At 42.2% G+C, this 24,634-nt stretch overlaps 1 protein-coding gene across 4 annotated transcripts in view; it reads right to left on the reverse strand.

The window, feature by feature from the left end:
• The window catches only part of Dhx57 (DExH-box helicase 57), a 63,611-nt gene that overhangs the window by 18,666 nt on the left and 20,311 nt on the right, over positions 1 to 24,634 (reverse strand). For all 4 annotated transcript variants that reach the window (XM_070025421.1, XM_070025419.1, XM_070025423.1 and 1 more), the window contains 6 exons: positions 14,061 to 14,194; positions 13,563 to 13,617; positions 12,085 to 12,290; positions 6,572 to 6,688; positions 1,461 to 1,557; positions 525 to 698 (listed from right to left, as the gene is read on the reverse strand). In XM_070025421.1, the coding sequence (XP_069881522.1) occupies positions 525 to 698; positions 1,461 to 1,557; positions 6,572 to 6,688; positions 12,085 to 12,290; positions 13,563 to 13,617; positions 14,061 to 14,194 (783 nt within the window). The remainder of the gene's footprint in view (positions 1 to 524; positions 699 to 1,460; positions 1,558 to 6,571; positions 6,689 to 12,084; positions 12,291 to 13,562; positions 13,618 to 14,060; positions 14,195 to 24,634) is intronic.

Raw genomic sequence — 24,634 nt, forward strand, 5'->3', positions numbered from 1 at the left:
AAGAGGGAAGCCAGCCTAGGCAGAAAGTCTATGAGACTCTTATCTCCAATAAACCATAAAAAAGCCAGAAATGGCCAGGCGCTGGTGGCTCACGCCTGTAATCCTAACTACTCAGGAGGCTGGGATCTGAGGACTGTGGTTCAAAGCCTGCCTGGGCAGGAAAGTCTGTGAGACTCTTATCTCTAATTAACCACCAGAAAACTGGAAGTAGTGCTGTGGCTCAGGGGGTAGAGTACTTGCCTTGAGCTAAAGAGCACAGGGATAGCCCAGAGTTCAAACACTATGACCGACCAAAAAAAAAAAAAAAAAAAAAAAAAAGCCAGAAATGGAGCTGTGACTCAAAAAGCAGAGCACCAGCCTGTAGTGAAAGAGCTAAGGGACGGCTCTCAGGCCCTGAGTTCAAACCCCATACCAGCACAAAAAACAAATTTCTTTAAACAGCCACCCATGTAACTATTAACCATTTATAGTCATGATAATCTAAACAAGGCATTTTCCCCTCTATTGCTTCACCAAATCAATACCTCTTTTCTTTCATCTTCCCAGAATCAATGACATAGACAACATCATCAATAGTTATGGATGTCTCAGCGATGTTGGTGGAAATAATAATTTTAGTTACACCTATTGGAGGTTTTACAAATACAGCCTGCTGCTCCTCACTGGATAGAGACGAGTGGAGAGGGTGAATCACACAACTGAAAGGAAATAAAACACAATAAAGATTCTGGCAGAAAGCATTGAAACTGAGTAAGTAGGTGAATTTCTATTAAAATTAAGAATATGTCTTTAAATATCAGCAACTTCTCTGCACCTGTCTTCAAGGCTCAGCTTCTAAATGGTAAGATTCTGATTCTTACAAAATACTTAGTTCCAGGAATTAAAACCTTGTACCAGTACTCAGGGAAAGTGCTGGGATCTAATCAGGGGAATAAATAATAGGGGAATAAATAAATTCTACAACTAACAAAATTAAGGCAAGCTAAATAAAAACAATAAGCTTTCTCTTGAGACCAGAGACAGAGAGTCAGAGTGTTCTATGCTAAGAAATTTCATACTTCCATTTCCAGGGAGTGTTATTTGTTTGCTAGTTTTCCTCTTAGATGTGAAAAATGACAAACACTAGTTCCTTGCTTCTATGGAAAAGATTTTCTCTTAAAATGGCAGCATTTCTTTGTTATTACTAATGCTGGCTTTGCCCATCTTCCCTTCCTTCCCAGGAATGTGGGAACTGAAATGATATGCAGGTTTGCTGAGTCACTATGCTATGCGATTGAGAAATAGGTTTTGTTGTTGGGATGGAATAACAGATTTCCTGGAGCAAATGTGTCTGTCTGCCTCCAGCTGGCACAAACAGCCATGCTAAAGGAGTGACCCTAGAGTGGAAAGAAGGCAAGAAGTGATCTTTCTGGATATTCATCTCTGCAGATGAATGCAACGGAGAGAAGCTACTGGCTTACCGGTTACTACGTCTGTTGTTGAAAAGAGAATTAGACTGCAGCTGTTCATAGAGCATTTTGATTTCTGCTAGTCCTGGTAAAAACACAAGTATAGCACCTAGGGATAGAAAAAGAAGTAGAGAGATAAATGAAATGAGTGATTATTAAGCTATTTTAAACAAAAAATATTTTTTAAGTCTCTAAAGATAATAACTGATTATTAACAAAAAAAATCTTCCGGCTGGGAATGTAGCTTAGTGGTAGAGTGCTTGCCTAGCACTGCATGAAGCCCTAAGTTTGATTCCTCAATACTACCTAAAAAGAAAAAGCTGGAGGCTGGGAAGGTGGCTCAGTGGTAGAGTGCTTGCCTTGCATACATGAGGCCCTGGTTCGATTCCTCAGCACCACATAAGCAGAGAAAGCTGTAAGTGGCTCTGTGGTTCATGTGGTAGGGCACTAGTCTTGAGCTGAAGAGCCAAGGGACAGCGCCCAGGCCCAGAGTTCAAGACCCACAACCAAAAAAAAAAAAAATCTATAAAAAGAAAAAGCAGGAAAGTGGAGTTATGGTTCAAGTGGTAGAGCTCTAGCCGTTTTTTTTTTTTGGGGGGGGGTCTGGTCATGGGGCCTGAACTCTGGGCCTGGGCGCTGTCCCTCAGCAATTCAGCTCAAGGCTAGCGCTCTACCACTTGAGCCACAGTGCCACTTCCGGCTTTTTTCTTTTTGCTTATGTGGTGCTGAAGAATCGAAGCCAGGGCTTCATGCATGCAAGGCAAGCACTCTACCACTGAACCACCTTCCCAGCCCAGAGCTCTAGCCTTGAACATAGAGAAGCTAAAGGACAGAACCCAGGCCGAGTTCAAGGGCCAGGACTTGCAAAAAAAAAAAAAATCTTCTGACTTAGTAAGGACAAATTGGAAAAACTGAGAAGGGGAAGAATATATGCCTTAAGTTTCATTTCAGCAACTGGGTGTGATAGTATTTGCCTGTAAGTCTAGAAATTGGGAGGTTGAGGCAGGAAGATCGAGAATCTGAGGCCAGATTGGGCTACATAGGTAGAGGCCTGACCGGGATACATAAGAGAAACGTTGTCTCAAAAGATAACAACAGTAACAACAATAAGCCCACTCTCTCTCCCCCCCCCCCACCCCTTTTTGTCAGTCATAGGGCTTGAACTCAGGGCCTGGGCGCTGTTCCAGAGCTTTTTTGCTCAAGGCTAGTACTCTACTACTTTGAGCCACAGCACTACTTCTGGTTTTCTGGTGGTTAATTGGAGATGAGATTCTCACAAACTTTCCTGTCTGGGCTGGCTTCAAACCAGGATCCTCAGATCTCAGCCCCCTGAGTAGCTAGGATTATAGGCGTGAGCCACGGGCACCTGGCTCTCTCTTTTTTTGTGGTGTTTGGGATGGAAATAGGGTCTTGCACATGCTAGCCAAGTTGTCTACCACTGAGCCATAACATGAATTAACTATTCTTTCAATATTGTTCAATTCACTGACCACTGCCATTCTGTTTCTACAGAAAAGGTGATGGATCCTTCTAACTGTAGAAGAGTGGAGGATCTTCTCTCTACTACTAATAAAATCCAAGCCAGGCACTGGTGGCTCACGCCTATAATCTTAGCTACTCAGAAGGCTGAAATCTGAGGATCATGGTTCAGGGCAGCAAAGTCCATGAGACTCTGATCTCCAATTAAGTATCCAAAAAGCTGGAAGTGGAGCTGTGGTTTAAGTGGTAGAGTGCTAGCTTTGAGAAAAAAAAAAAAAAAAAAAAAGCTCAAGGACAGTGTCCTGAGTTCAAATCCCAGGAATGCACAAAAAAATTCATTAAAAAAATAAAATCAGCTTTTTTTTTTGAGGTAAGAGTATCTCTATGTAGCCCAGACTAGATGTACTTAAGTGGTAGGACACTAGCCTTGAGCAGAAAAAGCTAAGGGTTAGCACTCAGGCCCTGAGGTCAAACCATATAGTAGCACCAAAAAAAGAGAAGAAAAATAGATTTCTTCACATAGAATTCATGATTCATTATTTATCTAGTTCATCTTTCCTCTAACTAAGTAAGGAATCTAGATGATTACAGAAATGGGACCTGAAGAGGAAGAAGTGCGAACTTGCAGGGTTAATTCGTCACCATGTGTAAGATTAATGTTTACATACATCTTCTCATTTGATCCCCACACACCTTGAAGTAATGAGTATCAGCCACCCACAAGTGACTCAGTAATGTGCCCAGGTTCCAGACTTGACAAGTATGCAGCTTGACACAGACTTAGTTTGTCTGGCCCCAGATCACGCTCTTTGCATTATGGACCTGTCTTCCTCTCGGCTAAAGCGCCACATTTACAAGTGTTATGTAATCTATGCAGATGGAAAAAACAATTGTGTATATTGTTTTTATGCCTGTGTCAGGGTATCTTTGCTACCCACAAAACCATTATTGATTTTTTTTTTGTCGGTCATGGGGCTTGAACTCTGGGCCTGGGCACTGTTCCTGAGCTCTTCAGTTCAAGGTGAGTGCTCTACCACTTGAGCCACAGTGCCATTGCAGGTTTTCTGGTGGTTAATTGGAGATCAGAGTCTCATAGACTTTCCTGCCAAGGCTGGCTTTGAATCTCCATCCTCAGATCTCAGCTCCTGAGTAAGCTAGGATTACAGGTGTGAACCACCAGCGCCTGTCCCATAATTGACTTTCTAATCATATTATTTACTCTAGTTTGATTAGGTAATTTTGTACCATTTCTTCTTGGGTGCTATACTCAATTCCCAACCCCCTCAGGAAGTTTTTCTTCGGAATGAAACAAGAGTCTCAGTCCACTGATAATGTATTATTTACATCTTGGTAACTTGTCAAGAGAAGAGAAACAACATATGGTTTACAAATCTCTTTAGAAAACATCAGAGAATGATTAAATCTAGCATTTCTCTTAAGTACTGCTCAAAGAGTATGTCATTTTGTTGGGGTTGGGAAAGTTGGCTCAGTGGTAGAGGGCTAGCCTCACATGCATGAGGCCCTGGGTTCGATTCCTCAGCACCACATAAGCAGAAAAAAGCCAGAAGTGGCGCTGTGGCTCAAGTGGTAGATGCTAGCCTTGAGCTGAAAAGGGAGTAGCACCTAGGCACAGAATTCAGCTCCCATGACCAACCAAAAAAAAAAAAAAAAGAAAAGAGGATGTCATTTTGTGATTTATTATTGCATCCAATGATCACCCAACATTCCTGACTTTCATTTACTTATGAAACAAATATTTATTCTCTAAATAAATGTTCCAAGCACTCACTGCTCTATAGTGTTGAATAAAAATCCTTATATTATTATTATTGTATGCTGGTCCTAGAGCTTGAACTCAGGGCCTGGGTGTTGTCTCTAAGCTTTTTTGCTCAAGGATAGCACTCTACCACTTAAGCCATAGCTGTACTTCTGGATTTTTGGTGGTTAATTAAAAACAAGACTTTCCTACTTGGGCTGGCTTTGAAGTGTGATCCTTAGATCTCAGTTTCCTGAGTAGCGAGGATTACAATGTTACCTGGCTAAAAATCCCTATTCTTAAGGAGTTTGCGATCTACTGAAGGAGATGGTCACTGAACAAAGCACTAATTTCAGTGTTAAGTGGTGTTAAGTGTTCCAGTCCTGTTGGGGTAGTATAGAACAGGCAGGAGAAGGGAAGAAGGCACTTAAGTTGGTCTGCAGAGGTGACACATGGCAGACACCTCGTGATGTGAAGGAGTCAGGTATGAGGTTTGGGCATAAGGGGCCACAGTGAGGTCAACATGGCCATGGATGGGGAGTCAGTGAATAAAGGGAAGCTACAGTGATTGTTCTGGGTTACTGTAACAGCAGCAGAAGCAGTAACAACAGTAACAGTGAAAATAACAACATAGGGCTGTCACTATTAAAGGAAGGATCTACTGGGCTTGAACTTACAAATGGTTCCAAACTATGTTAAATGTTTTACACGTGTTTTCTTTCTTTTTAAAATGTAATTCGTGTGTGTGTGTGTGTGTGTGTGTGTGTGTGTACCACTAGATATTAAACACAGGGCTTGCTCATGCTGAACAAGTACTCTACCCTTGCACTACATTCCCAGAACCTATGTCCTTTCTTACAATATTTGGAATAGCTTTACACCTGTTATAGAATTTTTAGTCTTCGGGCTGGGAAGGTGGCTCAGTGGTAGAGCGCTTGTCTTGCATGCCTGAGGCCCTGGGTTTGATTCCGCAGCACCACATAAGCAAAAAAGAAAAAAGCCAGAAGTGGTGTTGTGGCTCAAGTGGTAGAGCGCTAGCCTTGAGCTGAAGAGCTGAGGGACAGCGCCCAGGCCCAGAGTTCAGGCCCCATGACCGGACCCAAAAAAAAAATTTTTTTTTTAGTCTTCATTTTACAAATAAGAAAACAGAAATAAGGAAAAAGAAAAGGATATTATTCAGGGCTATAAGATTCCTGGGTTCTTAATTCCACTGCCCTGTTCAGTATTTTTTTTTTTTTTTTTGCCAGTTCTGGGGCTTGAACTCAGGGCCTGGGTACTGTCCCTGAGCTTTTTTTTTTTTTGGTCAGTTGTGGGGCTTGAACTCTGGGCTTGGGCACTGTCCTTGCGCTCTTCAGCTCAAGGCGCGAGTGCTCTACCACTTGAGCCACAGCGCCACTTCGGGTTTTCTAGTGTTTTTTTTTAATTGGAGATAAGAGTCTCAAGGACTTTCCTGCCTGGGCTGGCTTTGAACCACAATCCTCACATCTCAGCCTCCTGAGTAGGTAGGAGTAGAGGTGTGAGCCACCGGCATCCGGCTTCCCAGAGTTTCTTTTGCTCAAGACCAGCATTCTACCACTTGAGCTATAGCGCCACTTCCAGGTTTTTCTGTTTATGTGGTACTGAGGAATTGAACCCAGGGCTTCATACATGCTAGGCAAGCACTCTACCACTAGGCCACATTTCTAGTCATATCCAGGGCTTTCTGTCATTCAAACTCAGGTCTGGCAATGCTTGATAAGAAATGTACTCATTATCTTGCCCATGTAATTGTAACTCCTCTGTATGGTATTTTCATAAAAAACAAAACAAAACAAAACAAAACAAAAAAACCCCTCAGGACTGGATATTTAACATGTGGGTCATCAGGGCTGAGTGAAGAAGCAGTTACCTGGAGGGTAGGAATGCTTTCCATCCACAATCCACTCTAATAAGGCCTCTATTAAGTCAAGGTTAACCTTTTCAAAATCCATAATGGACATTGTTTTGATGACTGGTTTGCTAACCCCTGAAAGAAAGAAAGGTAAAAATCAGAAAAATAATTGTATTTTATTGAAGACAATATGCCCATGGACTGAGTGTTGAGATGATTTAAACACAGAGGTTCACATTTAAAGCACAAAGTGAATTTTTTTTTTTTTTTTTTTTTTTGTCGGTCGTGAGGCTTGAACTCTGGGCCTGGGCGCTGTCCCTCAGCTCTTCAGCTCAAGGCGAGTGCTCTACCACTTGAGCTACAGCGCCACTTCCGGTTTTCTGGTGGTTTATTGGAGATAGGAGTCTCACAGTCTTTCCTGCCCGGGCTGGCTTTGAACCGCGATCCTCAGATCTCAGCCTCCTGAGTAGCTAGGATTACAGGCGTGAGCCACCAGCGCCCGGCTACAAAGTGAATTTTTTATTTTTAGTCTTCCAAAATATACAGTTTCGTCAGAAGTATCTTTTTCTTTTTGTTTTTTCTTTCCATCTTTCCTCCCTTCTTCCCTTCTCCCTCCTTCTATCTCTTTCCTTCCTTCCTTCCCTTCTTTTTTCTTAACAAAGTCTTACTATATAACCCAAGTAGGCTTGGTGGAACTCACTATGTAGCTCAGGTTAGCCTCCAACTTTTTTGGGGGACAGAGGAAAATACTGGATTTTGAACTCAGGGCCTCATGCTTCCTAGGTAGATGCTCTACCTCAGCCTCACCTTCAGTCTGTCTCACATTTTTTTCTCTGATACACATACACACTTCCCCCGCTTCCAATGCAAGGCTGATGCTCTACTACTAGAGCCACATCTCTACTTCTTTAAACACTAGTTATTTGATTTTTTTGGTCATGGGGCTTGAACTCAGGGCCTGGGCACTGTCCCTGAGTTGTTTTTGCTCAAGACTAGCATTCTACCTACCACTTTGAGCCACAGCACCACTTCCAGTTTTCTGATATTTAATTGGAGGTAAGAGTCTTATGGACTTCCTGCCTGGGCTGGCTTTCAACCATGATCCTCAGATCTCAGCCTCCTAAGTAGCCAGGATTATAGGCATGAGCCACCAGCTCCTAGCCATTACATAGGTTATTTTTGAGATAGAGTTGCACTTCATGTTAGGTAAATAGATGCATGGACCACCACCACTTTATTTTATTTTTTTGTTGGTCATGGGGCCTGAACTCGGGGCCTGGGCACTGCTCCTCAGCTCTTCAACTCAAGGCTAGCGCTCTACCACCTGAGCCACAGTGCCACTTCCATTTTTTTCTGCTTATGTGGTGCTGAGGAATTGAACCCAGGGCCTCATGCATGTGAGGCTAGCACTCTACCACTGCGCTACCTTCCCAGCCCCACCACTCTATTTTATGGACTCCCCATAACAGGTGCAGACCACCATGCCCAATTTCTTTTGCTGAGACAGATACCCACAGACTTTTCTGCCTATGCTGCCTTGGAACTTCCTGCTCTTGGCCTCCAATGAAGCTAGGATGATAGGCTTGTACACATACCAGATACAGGCTGAGAAGGAGTCTTGTGAACCTTTTCTGCTTGGGCTGGCCTGGAGCCAGGAACCTCCCATTTGCAGCTTCCCGAGTAATCAGGACTATAGTAGGTGTGAGCACTGGCACTTGAACTCTAGCCTCATGAGTGATTGAGGGTAAGTGCCTTTTTCTTGAACAATAATCCAAAGATTAGGTTCCTACTCTCGTTAAAACTTTTGCCTTCCTTCTTTTCACTCTTTCACTATCCCATACTTACTGAAAGTTTAGGCTCTATACACAAAATTCAAAGTCAGATATATTTAAGAAACTCCTTCTCAGTTAAATCAAATCACTGGTAACATTAGCTGGAAGTCTAGGCAACAGATACCATGGAAATAAATGAAGAGACCACAGCATTTTTGTTTTGTTTAATGCTAGCATCTTTGTATAATGATTCAAATTTTAGGTTCTTTTGAGGAAATGAGAAAAGATATGGATCCTCTTAAAAAGTTCATGCAACTTTAAGGGCTTCCCCCACACTCCTGAAATCCATCCACAGACCCTCAGTTTAAGGGACTACAATCACCTTCTAATTCATTGAGGTCTTAGTAAAAGTTCTTTGCTTGTTCCATAAGCCTCAACTCTTTCTAAAAACAGTATATCCTTGGGGCAACATACTCTCCAAAGACTGCCCATTATCCTTACTACAGTCTACTTGGAACAAAAGCTCTATCATCAGTATTGAGGTTCTGAGGAAGGGAAACTTCCTGTATGATGCTGAAATGTCTGAAGATGAGCAAAAGCACCTTTCTAAAGTGTTGCTCTGGGAAAAGGAATCCTGCTGTGCAAAAAGAGAGAAAGGAAGCAGGGCACTGGTGGCTCACACCTGTAATACTAGCTACTCAGGAGGCTGAGATCTGAGGATCATGGTTCAAAGCCAGCCTGGACAGAAAAGTCCATGAGACTCTTATCTCCAATGAACCACTAGAAAACTGGAAGTGGTGCTTTGGCTCAAGCAGTAGAGTGCTCGCCTAAGTTGAAGTGCTGAGGGACAATGACCAAGCCCAGGACCGACCAAAAAAAAAAAAAAAAGAGAGAGAAAGGAAGAACTAGGGCACACAAACAAGGGTGTGGCTGGATATGCAAGGCAGCGCAGCGACAACTTTTCTTTGCCCAAGATTTCAGAGAGCTAGACTTTTCAAAAAGGAGAAATAAACCCCAGAGAACTGCAAATAAACCGAGCAAAAATAGTTACTTTTTTCATTGTTTGATACTTTAGCTAATCCAATATACTTAAAACATTTAACTTTTTCAAAAGATTATTATTATCAAGTAGCTGTACAAAGGGGTGCAATTTCTTTTCTTTTTTTTTTTTTTGGTCGGTCGTGGGGCTTGAACTCTGGGCTTGGGCACTGCAGCTCTTCAGCTCAAGGCTAATGTTCTACCACTTGAGCCACAGCACCACTTCCAGTTTTCAGGTGGTTTATTGGAGATAAGAGTCTCACGGACTTTCCTGCCCGGGCTGGCTTTGAACCGCAATCCTCAGATCTCAGCCTCCTGAGTAGCTAGGATTACAGGTGTGAGCCACCAGTGCCAGGCTTAGGGGTGTACTTTCTTTTTTTTTTTTTTTCTTTTTTGGGTCCAGTCGTGGGGCCTGAACTCTGGGCCTGGGCGTTGTCCCTCAGCTCTTCAGCTCAAGGCTAGCACCTTATCACTTGAGCCACAGCCCCACTTCCGGCTTTTTTTTTCTTTTTGCTTATGTGGTGCTAAGGAATCGAACCCAGGGCCTCAGGCATGCAAGGCAAGTGCTCTACCACTGAGCCACCTTCCCAGCCCCATGGGTACACTTTCTTAAGCCAGGTTATAAGTACAATGCTTCTTGGTCAATTTCACCCCTTCTATCATTTAGCTTTTTTTTTTTTTGGTGCTAGTCCTAGGGCTTGAACTCAGGGCCTGGGCATTGTCCTTGAGCTTTTTTTTTGCTCAAGGATAGCACTCTACTACTTAAGCTATAGCTCTACTTCTGGCCTTTTTTCATGGTTAACTGGAGGTAACAGTCTCAGACCTTCCTTGCCTAGGTTGAGATCTGAGATCATAGTTCACAGTTTGAACCATGGTCCTCAAATCTCAGCTTCCTGAGTAGCTAAGATTATAGCTATGAGCCACCTGTATCTGGTCCATTTGACTTAAAAAAAAAAAAGAACAAAACAAACCAACAAAAATCCTCTATGATATTATTCAAAAGTGAGCTAGGAAAATGGGTTAATTTTCTGAAAGGTAAAAGAATACAGACCACCTAGATCAAAGGTAAGAAGCTCAGAAAAACTAAGCAAGGCTGAGGTAGGAAGATCACTTGATGCCAAGAGTTTTACACCAGTCTAGGAGAAGCTACAAGCAGAGCTATCTTTTCCAACTTCAACTCCTTCGTTCTCTTTCCTCAGAGATTAGGTCCCAGAGATATTTTCTTTTTTCTTAAATTTTTTTTTTTTTTTTTTTGCTAGTCCTAGAGCTTAAGCTCAGGGCTTGGGCACTGTTCCTGAGCTTCTTTTGCTCAAGGCGAGCACTCTATTTGAGCTATAACTCCACTTCCAGCCTCTTCTGTGTATGTGGTACTGAGGAATCTAGCCCAGGGCTTCATGCACGCTAGGCAAGCACTCTACCACTAAGCCACATTCCCAGCCCCCAGAGATACTTTCTCAATTTGTAAAACTCTGTGCTTGAAATTAAAAATGTGGAGCTCAGTGGTAGAGTGCTTGCCTCACAAGCATGAGGCCCTCGGTTCGATTCCTCAGCACCACATAAGCAGAAAAAAGCCGGAAGTGGCACTCTGGCTCAAGTAGTAGGGCACTAACTTTGAGTTGAAGAGCTGAGGGACAGTGCCCAGGACCAGAGTTCAGCCCCCATCACCACCAAAAAAAAAAAAAAAAGCTTAGATTCTCCCATAATTATTAAAACTGAAATTTTGAAAGAGAAAGAAAAGGGATTTTCCTTTTCTACAATTTAATAAGGAATTGAATAGTTAGCTGAAAGATCAGAAAGATCAGAAATTTTAAGTTCGGATGCATTAAAATTAGAATCACAAATCTGTACTTAGCTGGCTGGGCAGTGGATCTGTGGGTTTGTATTATCTCAGTCAGTCCTCTAAAGACCTCTACTTTATAGATAACAAAGAAGCCGAGGCATGGGTGTGAGCATGTAGCTCATTTAGGAGAACTCTGAGAGTTGAACCCAGGTCTATAAGAAACAAGTCTATTTTTCCAGCCTTATACCTTGGGACACTGGGAAGAGTTAAGTGAAATATGTTAAGAGAACTCAGAATATCTTCTTTAACACAGAACAATGGCTAGTGCCCTAACTCCTGCCATTCCCCATCCAGGACTGAGAACTGCCTTTGGTAGAGGAAAGGAAAACTCATTGGCCTTTTTTCTTTCAGAAGCAGAAACAGGTCAAAGGCTCTTATGTGTGAAAGGTAAGCATTCTTTGATGGAAGGACTAAGAGGAACAGGGCTGGAAAAGAGAGCAGAAGGGCAGCTGCAACCTACCTGTCTGTGGTCTAAGCTGTAAGGAAGAAGGCAACATAGTAACCTTAGAGTTTCTTTGATCTCATGCCAGCATATGTGGATAGAAGACCACACAGAAACAAGCATATGTGGATAGAAGACTACACAGAATTAAAGAGTAGCTGAGAGGAGTCTGGCACAGGAGGGAGTACCTAACCACATTAATCAAATGCTCAGCACAGGGTACACCTTTAGAAATGTCGTAATATTTAATCTAACAGAGTCTACCAGACTTTCCTGAGCAGGCTAGCTTCCAACTGCAATCCTCAGATCTCAGTCTCCTGAGAGGCTAAGATCAGAGGAACATCCAGCCTAAAAATCCCATTTTTCTTCTTCTAGATCATGTGGAAAAAGCACTTGCAACATTCATCATGGCTATAATATTCTCCCAGAAACACATTACCTTTATAGCGAGCCAAGAGCTGCTTGAAGTCTAACTGTTGATCTGGCACTGCGTCTTTGACAGAATCCTCATCGTGGAGGTGAAGCGACAGTCTCAGGTCTTCCTCCACTTCTTCCAAGGCAGTTCTGTTGCGCCTTGCTTTAAGTTTCTCCTTTGAAATCTGTTTCATGGAGCGCATATATGGGCTCCCATCTTGTAACACATATCTGAGGAAGGAAGAGCAAGACAGGACTGTGTGGTGTGTGTGGGGCGGGGGGGGGGGGGTTCTGCTGGCAAGGAGCAATGGCATTCAGCTGCTTCACTTGCTCATTTGACAGAACACTGCTGTTTCTGTGCTACTCAGGTTATTTTCCCCCCAGTCCACGATTCTGTTGGATGTACCCTATTTCTGGTTACAAATACACTGCACGGAGGATGTTTTGGTTTTTACCTAAAAGATCAGGTAAGAATTTGGAGAAAAACACTATCCAGGAAAAACGATGGTCATTCAGAAAATACATTAAAGCTGGATCCTCAGTAATACCTCATTTTAATTTCTTCTTTGTTTTGGTGACAGTACTGGAGCTTGAACTCAGGGCTTGGATGCTGTTCCTTAGTTTTTTTTAATTTCTCAAGGCTGGTGCTCTACTACTTGAGCCACAGCTCCACTTCTGGTTTTTTGGTGGTTAATTGGAGATAAGGGTCTCATGGATTTTTCCTGTCCAGACTGGTTTGGAGCTGTGATCCTCGTGTCTCAGCCTCCTGAGTGGCTAAGATTACAGGCATGAACAAGTGCTTGGCTGAAAGTAGTAAATAATAAAAAGCCCATTTTACTCATGATATGATTGAGTGCCAGATTAAAGTACTTGCCAGAATTATAGTTAAGGAGGGGGATGATTTAAATATTGGTAGTTTGCTTGCAGAAAAAAAAAAAAGGGAAGACAAAATGCTCAAATAGAAAAGTTAAAAGATAATACATGTATTAATATCCTGGAACACTATAAGTAAATTGTAATTGTTTTCAAAGATTTTTTTTAGCAGTACTGAGGTTTGAACTCTGGTCCTCATACTTGGGTGGCAGGGGCGATAACTGCTTGAGCCATACCTCTAGCTCCAAATTCCACTTTGTACTGGACATGTTAATTGTATTTTTCCCCCTGCACTGGGGTTTCAATAGTCTTGTGCTTGTTTTGCTTGTTTGCTCAGCTGGTGTTCTACCACCTCAAATTTTTTTTTGTTGGTCATGGGGCTTGAACTCTGGGTCTAGGTGCTGTCCCCTGTATTCAGCTCAAGGCAAGCGCTCTACCATTTGAACCACAGCGCCACTTCTGGTTTTCTAGTGGTCACTGGAGAGCTTTACAGACTTTCCTGCCAGGGCTGGCTTTAAACTGTGATCCTCAGATCTCAGCCTCCTGAGTACCTAGGATTACAGACAAGAGCCACCAGTGCCTGGCTAGTGCAAAGATTTTTTGCTGTACCTTAAGTAACATCTTCCTTACCTTGTCACAGCTATTGCATCTTCCAGAAAAAATTGATCAACAGGAAATGTGCGACCTAGAAATATATAAAGAAACAGAAAAGCCTCAGAAGATCCATTACACAATCTTGAATACTTTATATATGTAAAATTCTCTACAAACAAAGTTTGTCATAATAAGGTATTATTTCTTTTGTTCAACCTACTCTAGAAGTGGGTGGAGAATCAACAGATAGACATATTTTCTCTTTTCTGGCATATTGCTACTAGAAATACATATTTTGATGTTAAGCACAATGGATTGTGGACCAAGGCATTTTCTAAAAAGTAATAAAAATATCAATCTCCTGAAAAATAGATGTATTACCATCTTTATCAACTATATTATATAGTGATGGTTTTATTTATTTTAAATCAATCCACTCCAGAAAAAGACATAAGAACCCATTAATTTATGTCTCAAATGAACTCTACAATAATAATATTGGCTTGTTAGAATAATAGACATATATTTACTCACCTGGTATAGTAATAACTGGACAGGAATTGAAATATTCAGAAAAGAGCTCGGCATTTAGAGTAGCACTCATCAGGATGACTTGAAGAGTTGGCCTCTGCAGCACAATATCCTTTAAAACCAGCAGCAAGAAGTCACTAAAGGAAGTAAGAGAGATGAGGATCAAGCAAATCCAATATACAAAAAATAATAACTTTCATATTTTTTGGAGTGGGGAATATATAAGACCTATAGGGAGAAAAAACCCTGTAACTCTCAGAAGTATGTGCCATTTACTATTATAAAGATATCCTTTCCCTAAACTCAGTGCAATCCCAATTGGCTTGGGATAAAATACCAACAGGGATTTATTATTAACATATTGATCTACTTCTTAATATCTGTAAGTACATAGGTACAAAGATTTTTCAGTACAGCAGTATTTGTAAAACAACAGAAACTATCTAAATGCTAGTCAACTGGGAAATGGTTAATAATATTATCCAGTCTGTGGAATAACTTGAGGCAGATAAAAAGATTAAGACACAGTTCTAGGTAGTGACATAAAACATCTCTAAGACATACTGATGAGAGGGAAAGAAGAAAAAGACCCAAAGTGGGGAATAATGCATGCTACAGAACATCAATACTGTAAAGTGGCCTCTTCCATCAAACCTTCTCAATGAGGTTAGCCAATAACTTTGCTCAAATGTCAGTTTGATCATGCTACTCATCTACTCAAAAGTTTTCAATGATTTCTCATTAGAGTCCTTAATAAGGCCCTATATGACAAGGTCTAATATTGACGCTAATTTCCTACTGATTTCCCCTCATTCGTTCAGTTCCAGCACAATGCTCTTGCTATCCCTGCATGTATCTAAGACCTTTGTACACATCATTAATCCCAGCCATCCACATAGGTAGCTCCCTTGAGTCCTTCAAGTCCTTTACTCAAAAGGTATCTTTTCAACTGCCTGATTTGAAAGCATTAGGTAATTACACTTATAAAAAAGGAGACCATCAAGATGCTGAATATAAACTTGTTCTAGTACTTGAAATTAAGTCTATGTTTAAGAAATCATGAAAGTCAGATGTTGTGTGTGTGTGTTAAGAAATCGTATTTGCGGAGGGGGGACCAAGATGGCGACGGGGCAGTAGGGAAACGCCACAGCTCTCTCCAACCAAAAAGAGAGTTCGAGTTCCAACGCTTAATCTCCCCAAGAGACCGACAACAACAAAAAGACGAACACTCAGAGAAAAACCAGAGGTGGAGAATAACAAAAAAGAAAGAGGAAAAGAATTTCAAAACAGAGAAAAGCGAAGACCCCTCCCCCAACCTTTACTGGCCGCGCGGCAGCGCGCCAAGCCGCCGGCCAGCCGGCCCGGCGGGGGCTGTGGGAGCCCCAGAGAAACAGCGGAGACACAGGGGGCCACTTTCAGAACATCAGGTACTGGTTTGCAGAACAGCAGATCGCCAGGAACAGAGAAACCTACCAGCCGGGAGTCTCCACGAGGATCCCACCCCCACCCCTCACTCTCCACCCGAGCAGAGAGGCTCCATCCCGCCAAAGCCGCTCGGCATCAGCAGAGTGACAAAAGGACCTGCGGCAGACCACCCGGCCCGCCTGATCGCGATCGCAACGATCCAGCACTCTCCACCCGAGCAGAGAGGTTCCATCCCGCCAAAGCGGCTCGGCGCGACAAAGGGTCCTGTCTGCAGACCACCCGCCCGCCCGATCACGATCGCAACAACCCGGCGGGGTCACTTGGGCCCCAGAGGTACCGAGAAGAAGCTGCCTGAGCGTGGACACTCTCGACCCAACAGCTTCGACAGAGGCAGAGACAGAAAAGAATCACACAGAGCCACCACCGCCCAACCCAGCCCGGATTGCAACAACAACTGACGACCTACACCACACAGAAACAACCAGCTCCAGGGTGAGTACCCCACAGGGGAAGTGTATCCCTCAAGGGAGACCAGAGCTGGAGGGAATCCCCAGACCCTGACCTAGACTCCCTACCCCAGCACCCGGACCACAGGACCCACTAAAACTGGGAACTGTTTGAGAGCTCCACCAGCCCGTGGAGCACACTCAGCTGGCCAGGCTAGAGCAAGAGCACCCCTGGAAGGGAGCTTAAATGCCCAAGCCAGGAACAGCGCCCCTGGGTCAAGACTACCAACAGTAGAAGAAATTTGAACTGTGTCCCCCAGGCTGTATAACCTAGGGGGTATACACATCAGCACAGGCCTAACAAGCGCGCTCCAGGCTGGGGCCGGAACCAAGCCCGGGGATCCGGCGCCTGAACAACACAACCAACTCCTCCCAATTGAAGTAAAAAGCTGAGCATACGCCTCAACAGAGGGGAGAAAACCAGGAAACAACACTCCCCCGGGAAGCACGCCTGTGACAACAAAAGACCTGGAGGCCCAGGACAAGAGAAGCCCAAACCCCACCAAAACTCCACCCATATACCCTAGACTGGGAATTGGGCAACACAGGCTGCCAGCACCTGATAGTAAGCAGGAGCTCAGACTGTTAAGGCGGCTCAGCAATAGAGTGATAGTCTTGGATGTATGAGGCCCTGCATCTGATTCCTCAGCATCACAAAAGCAAAAAGGGTCAGAAGTGGTGCTGTGGCTCAAACGGTAGGGTGCCAGCCTTGAGCTGAAAAGCTGAGGGACAGCACCCAAACCTAGAGTTCAAGCCCACAACCAGCCCAAAACAAATAAACAAAAACACATCAGGAGCCCATAGCAGACTCCAGCATTTGGGAGAGTGCATCCAGAGCATCTGTTCTTCACAAGAGCACCCGTAGGAGCAAACACAAGCAGTCTAGGCTGCTCAACCCTTCCAAAGGCGGGAACTGTCAGCAATCTACAGCAGAGAGCTGAGAATCCTAAGTAAGTCAGAATAGCAGCTGGAAATAGGCTCCCAACAGAACCCAGATCAGGCACAGACTCTCTCTACCAATACAGAATCAGCAACCAAGCAAAGACAGACACACCAAAACAAAATTGAAGAGCAGTCTCCTGAACCTCCATGCGAAAATCACAGAGAAAAATCACAAGGTTTACTACCACCCAGGACAGCAAGCTCACCTCAAAAGCCAGCAGCCACACAGGAGAGAGCCCCAGTGGGAGCAAAGCAGGAATGGAAGACAAAGGCTACTTCCAAGGGTTGCTGGAGGCAATGACTCAAGAAATAAAGCGAGAAATTTATCAGAAATTGAAAGAGCACAAGGATGAACTATCCAAAGAGATACAGGGTATCAAACAAGAGATGCATGCAAAAATAGAAGCTGCACAAACCTCAATAAGAAGTGAGATAAACGCCAAATTAGAGGTAATGCATACCTCATTGAGAGGTGAGATCAGTACTCTGAGAACCAACATTGAATCCATAAAGGGATCCATTTCCTCCATGCAAACCACAATAGAAGCCACTGTCAACAGAGTGAATGAAATGGAAGGTCGAGTGTCAGATACAGAAGACAGAATACACCAACTGGACCAAAAAGTGACAGATATGGAAAAATTACTCAAATTAAACCAAAGGGATATTCAAGAGCAAGCAGATAATGCTAAAAAATTTAACCTTCGCATAATTGGAGTGGACGAAGGTGAGGAATTCCAGAGCAAGGGAATGCAACACCTATTTAACAAGATAATCAATGAAAATTTTCCCCACCTCAAAAACGACCATCTTAACTACATCACAAAAGCTTATCGAACACCCAACAAGCAAGACCCCAGGAGAAACACTTCTAGACACATTATAGTAAAAATGATAGATCTGAATAATAAGGAAACAATCCTGCATGCAGCAAAAATGAAGAAGGAGCTATACTACAATGGGAAAAAAATAAGAATTACTGCAGATCTCTCCACACAAACAATGAATGCAAGAAAAGCCTGGGAAAGCACCATACGAGCCCTGAGAGCCAATAACTGCCAACCCAGACTGATCTACCCGGCAAAGCTAGCATTCACATTTGATGGAGAACTGAAAACTTTTAATAGCAAAGAAAAACTAAATGAATACATAAACATTAAGCCAGCATTACAAAGAATTCTAAGAGGGGGGACACAACCTGAAGAAAGCAGCCAGGAACTGGGGCCTGCCCCAAACAGGCATTACTCAAAGTCTAACTGAGCAAACACAGGAGGAAAGGAAAAAAGAAAAACTTAGGAAAACGGAATGGCAGGGACAACAATGCATCTCTCTATACTTTCTCTTAATATAAATGGGCTGAATTCGCCAATTAAAAGAAAACGAACTGAGGACTGGATAAGAAAACAAGACCCATCCATCTGTTGCCTTCAGGAGACCCACCTCTCAGCCAAACATACAAACAAACTCAGAGTGAAGGGGTGGAAAAGGATTTACCAATCAAACGCCCCCAGTAAGAAAGCAGGTGTAGCTATCCTGATATCTGACAAAATAAACTTTTCATTAAAATCAGTACAGAAAGACAAGGACGGACACTACATATTAATAAAGGGAACAATCCAAGAGGAGGATATAACCATCATCAACTTATATGCCCCAAATATTGGTGCACCCAGATATGTCAAACAAATGCTCTCAAACTTACAGAATAAAATAGATCCCAATACGATAATACTAGGAGACTTTAACACACCACTCTCACCAAAGGACAGGTCTACCAACCAGAGGATTGGCAAAGAAGCTACCGAATTAAGAGAGGCCATACTGCAAGCGGAATTAACTGACATCTACCGAGTATTTCACCCTAAAACAACACAGTACACATTCTTCTCAGCAGCTCATGGAACTTTCTCCAAAATAGACCATATCATAGTTCATGCAAGGAACTTAGGCAAATACAAAGGGATCGACATAATCCCCTGTATCCTATCTGACCACAGTGGAATCAAGCTAGCTCTCAATAACAAAGCATACCGCAGAAATTTCTCCAATACATGGAAATTGAACAGCACACTCCTTAACAATGCCTGGATAACAGAAGAGATCAGAGAAGAAATAAAGCATTTCCTACAACTCAATGAAAATGAAAACACCTCACAAAGAAACTTGTGGGACACAGCAAAAGCAGTCCTGAGGGGCAAATTTATTGCCCTCAGTGCCCACATCAAGAGAATGGAGACAGACCAAGTAAATAATCTCATGTTGCAATTAAAACAGCTAGAAAAACAGGAAAAAATGGAACCTAAAGCTACTAGAAGAAGCCAGATAACCAAATTAAAAGCAGAGATTAACCAATTAGAAAATCAGAAAACCATAACCAAAATAAACCAAACAAAAAGCTGGTTCTTTGAAAAAATAAACAAAATTGGTGGCCCATTGGCTAGATTAATTAAAAAAAGAAGAGAGGAAACCCATATTAATAGGATTAGGGATGCCACGGGAAACATCACCACACGTACCCAAGATATCCAAACAATTCTAACAGACTACTTTCAAAAGCTATACTCTCTAAAGGAAGAAAATCGGGCAGAAATGGATGCATTTTTAGAGAAATACAAGTTGCCCAAACTGAGCAAAGAAGAAGTTAACCAATTAAATAAGCCAATATCCTATAATGAGATACAGGAAGCTATCAAAAGTCTTCCAACAAAAAAAAGCCCAGGACCAGATGGATTCACAGCAGAATTCTATAAGACCTTTAAACAAGAACTAATACCCATACTCCTCAAGCTCTTCAGAGAAACAGAGAAGGAAGGAGCTATCCCAAACTCATTCTACGAAGCCAATATCACACTCATCCCCAAACCAGGCAAAGACCCAACCAAAAAGGAGAATTACAGGCCAATCTCCTTGATGAACACAGATGCAAAGATCCTTAACAAGATTCTAGCTAACAGAATCCAGAAACACATAAAAAAAATAATTCACTATGACCAGGTAGGCTTCATCCCAGAGACACAGGGATGGTTTAACATACGTAAGTCAATAAATGTAATCCAACATATCAACAGAGCCAAGGTCAAGAATCACATGATTATCGCTACAGATGCAGAAAAGGCCTTTGACAAAATTCAACATTCATTCATGCTAAAAGCTCTGGAGAAAATAGGAATAGAAGGAACATTTCTAAAAACAATAAAAGCCATTTATGACAGACCAATAGCCAATATTATACTTAATGGGGAAAAGCTACAACCAATTCTCCTAAAATCAGGAACAAGGCAAGGATGCCCACTGTCTCCACTCCTCTTCAATATAGTCCTAGAACCCTTAGCCAGGGCAATAAGGCAAGAAAAAGACATTAAAGGGATCCGCATAGGAAAAGAAGAAGTTAAACTATCCCTTTTTGCAGACGACATGATACTATACCTCCACGATCCCAAAAACTCCATCCCCAAACTCTTAGAAATCATAAATCACTTTGGCAAAATAGCAGGATACAAAATAAACCCACAAAAATCAGTTGCCTTCCTATACACTGATAATGTACAGGAAGAGAGGGAAATAAAGGGAGCAACCCCATTCACAATAACCTCCCGAAAAATAAAATATTTAGGAATTAACCTAACCAAAGATGTAAAAGAACTATTTAATGAGAACTATAAAAAGTTAAAGAAAGAAATTGCAGAAGACACCAGGAAATGGAAAGACCTCCCATGCTCCTGGATAGGCCGACTTAATATAGTAAAGATGGTAATACTTCCAAAACTAATATACAAATTCAACGCAATTCCTATTAAAATCCCAATGACGTACATCACTGAAATACAGAAAACAGTCCAAAAATTCATATGGAACAACAAAAGACCTAGAATAGCCAAAACAATTCTAGGGGATAAAGACAATATGGGAGGGCTATCCATGCCGAACTTCAAACTCTACTACAGAGCTATAATAACAAAGACAGCATGGTACTGGCACAAAAACAGACCCGAAGACCAATGGAACAGAATAGAAGATCCAGAAATAAATCCACAGGCCTACAGCCAGCTGATATTCGACAAAGGAGCCAAAGACATACAGTGGAAGAAACACAGCCTCTTCAACCGCTGGTGCTGGGAAAACTGGGCAGCCACATGCAGAAAACTAAAAGTGGACCCCAGCCTATCACCATGCACCAACATCAACTCAAAATGGATTAAAGACCTTAACATTAAACCTGAATCTCTGAAACTACTGCAGGACAGAGTAGGAGAGACACTTGAACTAATAGGCACAGGAAGGAACTTCCTGAACAGAGTCCCAGGGTCACAACAAATTGGAGAGAGACTCGACAAATGGGACTACCTTAAAATAAAAAGCTTCTGCACAGATAAAGCTATCGCAACCAAGCTAGAAAGACAACCAACTAATTGGGAAAAAATATTTACCAGCAATATATCAGACAAGGGGGTAACATCCTGTATATACAGGGAACTCAAGAAACTAATCCCTCCCAAACCCAACACACCAATTACTAAATGGGCAAGGGAACTAAAGAGGGACTTCTCAAATGAAGAAATAAAAATGGCAAAGAAACACATGAGGAAATGTTCATCATCCCTGGTGGTGAAGGAAATGCAAATAAAGACAACCCTGAGATACCACCTTACCCCAGTCAGAATGTCCCACATCCACAAATCAGCCAACGACAAATGCTGGAGGGGATGTGGAGAACGAGGAACGCTATTACACTGCTGGTGGGAATGTACACTCATACAACCACTTTGGAAAGCAGTCTGGAGGGTCCTTAGAAAGCTAAAGATTGACCTCCCTTACGACCCAGTCATACCACTTCTAGGCATCTACCCTGAACAACAGGAACCAACATACAAGGACACGTGCACCTCCATGTTTATTGCAGCACTGTTCGCAATAGCTAGGATATGGAAACAACCTAGATGCCCCACCACAGATGAATGGATCCAAAAATTGTGGTATCTATACACAATGGAATATTATGCAGCCATTAGAAATGACAAAATAATGGCATTTGCAGGGAAATGGATGGAGCTAGAAGGAATCATGTTGAGCGAGGTAAGCCAAGAACGAAGAGACAAACAGTACATGGTCTCCCTGATAAGTGGATGATGAATCCAAAATGTTAGGTGATATGACAAAACTAACAGGACTTAAGAAACAAAGAACTCCCACTCATCTGGTTGAACCACTACTAAATATCCCCATGCTGCTGATCACATATATGGTATATAACATATGAGCACCGTTATATATTACAGACTGTGATAGACAATTTGCTCCAGGAAAGTTAGAATGAACTTGTGACTTTAAATGAGCATCATTATTCCACAATACTGTGAATTTCCGGAAATTAAGTAATCACTTAATCACGATCAAAAAAAAAAAAAAAAAAGAACCTTGGGGAAGGGAGGGAGGGAGGGGATGGTAGGGGGGAAACAATGGAGGGGGTAACAATGTTCAAGAGGAAGTGGAAGTGTACTCATTACCTCACTCATGTAACTGTAACCCTCTGTATAGTATCTCTACAATAAAAAAAAATTAAAAAAAAAAAAAAAAAAAAAAAAAAAGAAATCGTATTTGCTTTTTTGTTATATCAGGACAAATGCCTGCTTTGAAGGATATAAATAAGTAACTGTTGTTGTAAAAGCAGCATAGCAGCAAGAGTCTGACTGCAAAGATTTGTTCCAGTACTTGAAATAAACCAATGTTTAAGGTGTCAAAAAAAAAAAAAGCTATCTTTTCAGCAGGCCTTCCTTAGTTATCTTCAATTTCAAGTGTCCTTCTGCCACCTTTGCACGTCACATTGCTTTTCTCCTGCTTTTTATTTTCTTTTGTTTTGAGAATGATACTCAAACTTAGTGCCTGATGTTTTTGCACATTGGCTAGCGCTCTACCAACTGATCCATGCTTCCAATCCCTTACATTTTCTTTCTTTTGTTTTTTTGGTGGGTCATGGGGCTGGGTGCTGTCCCTGAGCTCTTTGGCTCAAGGCTAGCACTTGACCACTTTGAGCCACAGCTCCACTTTCAGTTTTCTGGTGGTTAAATAGAGATAAGAGTCTCACAGACTTTCCTTTCAGGATCTGAGGAGTGATCTTCAGATCTCAGTCTCCTGAACAGCTAGCATTAGAGGCATGAGCCACGAGTGCCTGTTTTTTTTTTTTTATTGTGAAAATACCGTACAGAGGAGTTACAATTACATGGGCAAGATAATGGGTACATTTCTTATCAAGCATTGTTGCCTCCTCCTTTGTTTCCCCTTCCTATCCCATCTCACCACCCCCATACTACTTCCTCCATACTCCCCCCCATCCCAGCCAAAGTTGTAAAGTTCGTTTTTTCGATATAACTACTTGTACATCTCATTGTTGCAATGGGTCCACCTGTATCCCTATTTAAATAGTTTGTTTTTTTCCCTTCCCCTCCACAAATTATACCAACATCAAATACAGTAAAAGCAGGGGTTATACTGTGGGGGAGGGGCATACAAAGCAACAAAGAAATCACCTTATAAATATGTTAGAAACAATCGCATGAATGAAAAAAACATTTGAATACTTATCTTGGGGTTCATTTCACCTAACATCAACTTATCTGACTTTTTCTGCTTGTCTCAGACATATACTAGTTATTGCAAATAAGGGAAACCATGGGGCCTATGTTTCTTTGGGCCTGGCTACTTCACTTAATATAATTTTTTCCAAGTCTTTCCATTTCCTAACAAATGGGGCAATGTCATTCTTTCTGATGGAGGCATAGAATTTCATTATGTATATATACCACATTTTCTTGATCCATTCATCTACTGAGGGGCATCTGGGTTGGTTCCATATCTTAGCTATGGCAAATAATGCTGCAATAAACATAGTTGTGCTGGTAGCTTTAGTATGGTCTTGTTTGTGATCATTCGGGTAAATGCTCAAAAGTGGGATTGCTGGGTCATAGGGGAGCTCTATGTGGAGTCTTTTGAGGGACCTCTATACTGCTTTCCAAAGTGGTTGAACAAGTTTACATTCCCACCAACAATGCAGTAAAGTTCCCTTCTGTCCACATCCCCTCCAGTGCCTGGTTTATATTTTCTTTTTAGCACTTATTTACCTTGTTTAAACATTAGAATGTATGCTTTGCCAAGACAAGGATTCTGATCTACTTTGTGCATTAATTTTCAACAATGCCTGGGACACTAAGCATCCACTGAATATTCATTAATTTACAAAACAAATATATCATTTGTGTAAGGAAAAAAAAGGTCTAAAAACATGTTTTTTGGTTTTTTTTTTTGTCGGTTGTGGGTCTTGAACCCTGGGCCTAGCGCTGTCCCTGAGCTTTTTCAGCTCAAGGGTAGCACTCTACCACTTGAGCCACAGCGTCACGTCCGGTTTTCTGGTGGTTTATTGGAGAAAAGAGTCTCACGGATTTTCCTGCCCGGGCTGGCTTTGAACTGAGATCCTCAGATCTCAGCCTTCTTAGTAGCTAGGATTACAAGTGTGAGCCACTGGTGCCTTGGCTGTTTTTCTTTTTGGTCAGTTGCGGGACTTGAATATGGGGCCTGGGTACTGTCCCCAAGTGTCACTCCCAGTTTTCTGGTAGTTAACTTGAGATGAGTCTGACAAACTTTCTTGTCTAGCCTGGCTTTGAACCCTGATCCTAGGATATCAGCTTCCTGAATAGCTAGGATTACAGGCAT

This window comes from Dipodomys merriami, unplaced genomic scaffold (assembly GCF_024711535.1).
Source record: "Dipodomys merriami isolate MVZ:Mamm:240054 unplaced genomic scaffold, mDipMer1.0.p SCAF_17, whole genome shotgun sequence".
Lineage (NCBI taxonomy): Eukaryota > Metazoa > Chordata > Mammalia > Rodentia > Heteromyidae > Dipodomys > Dipodomys merriami.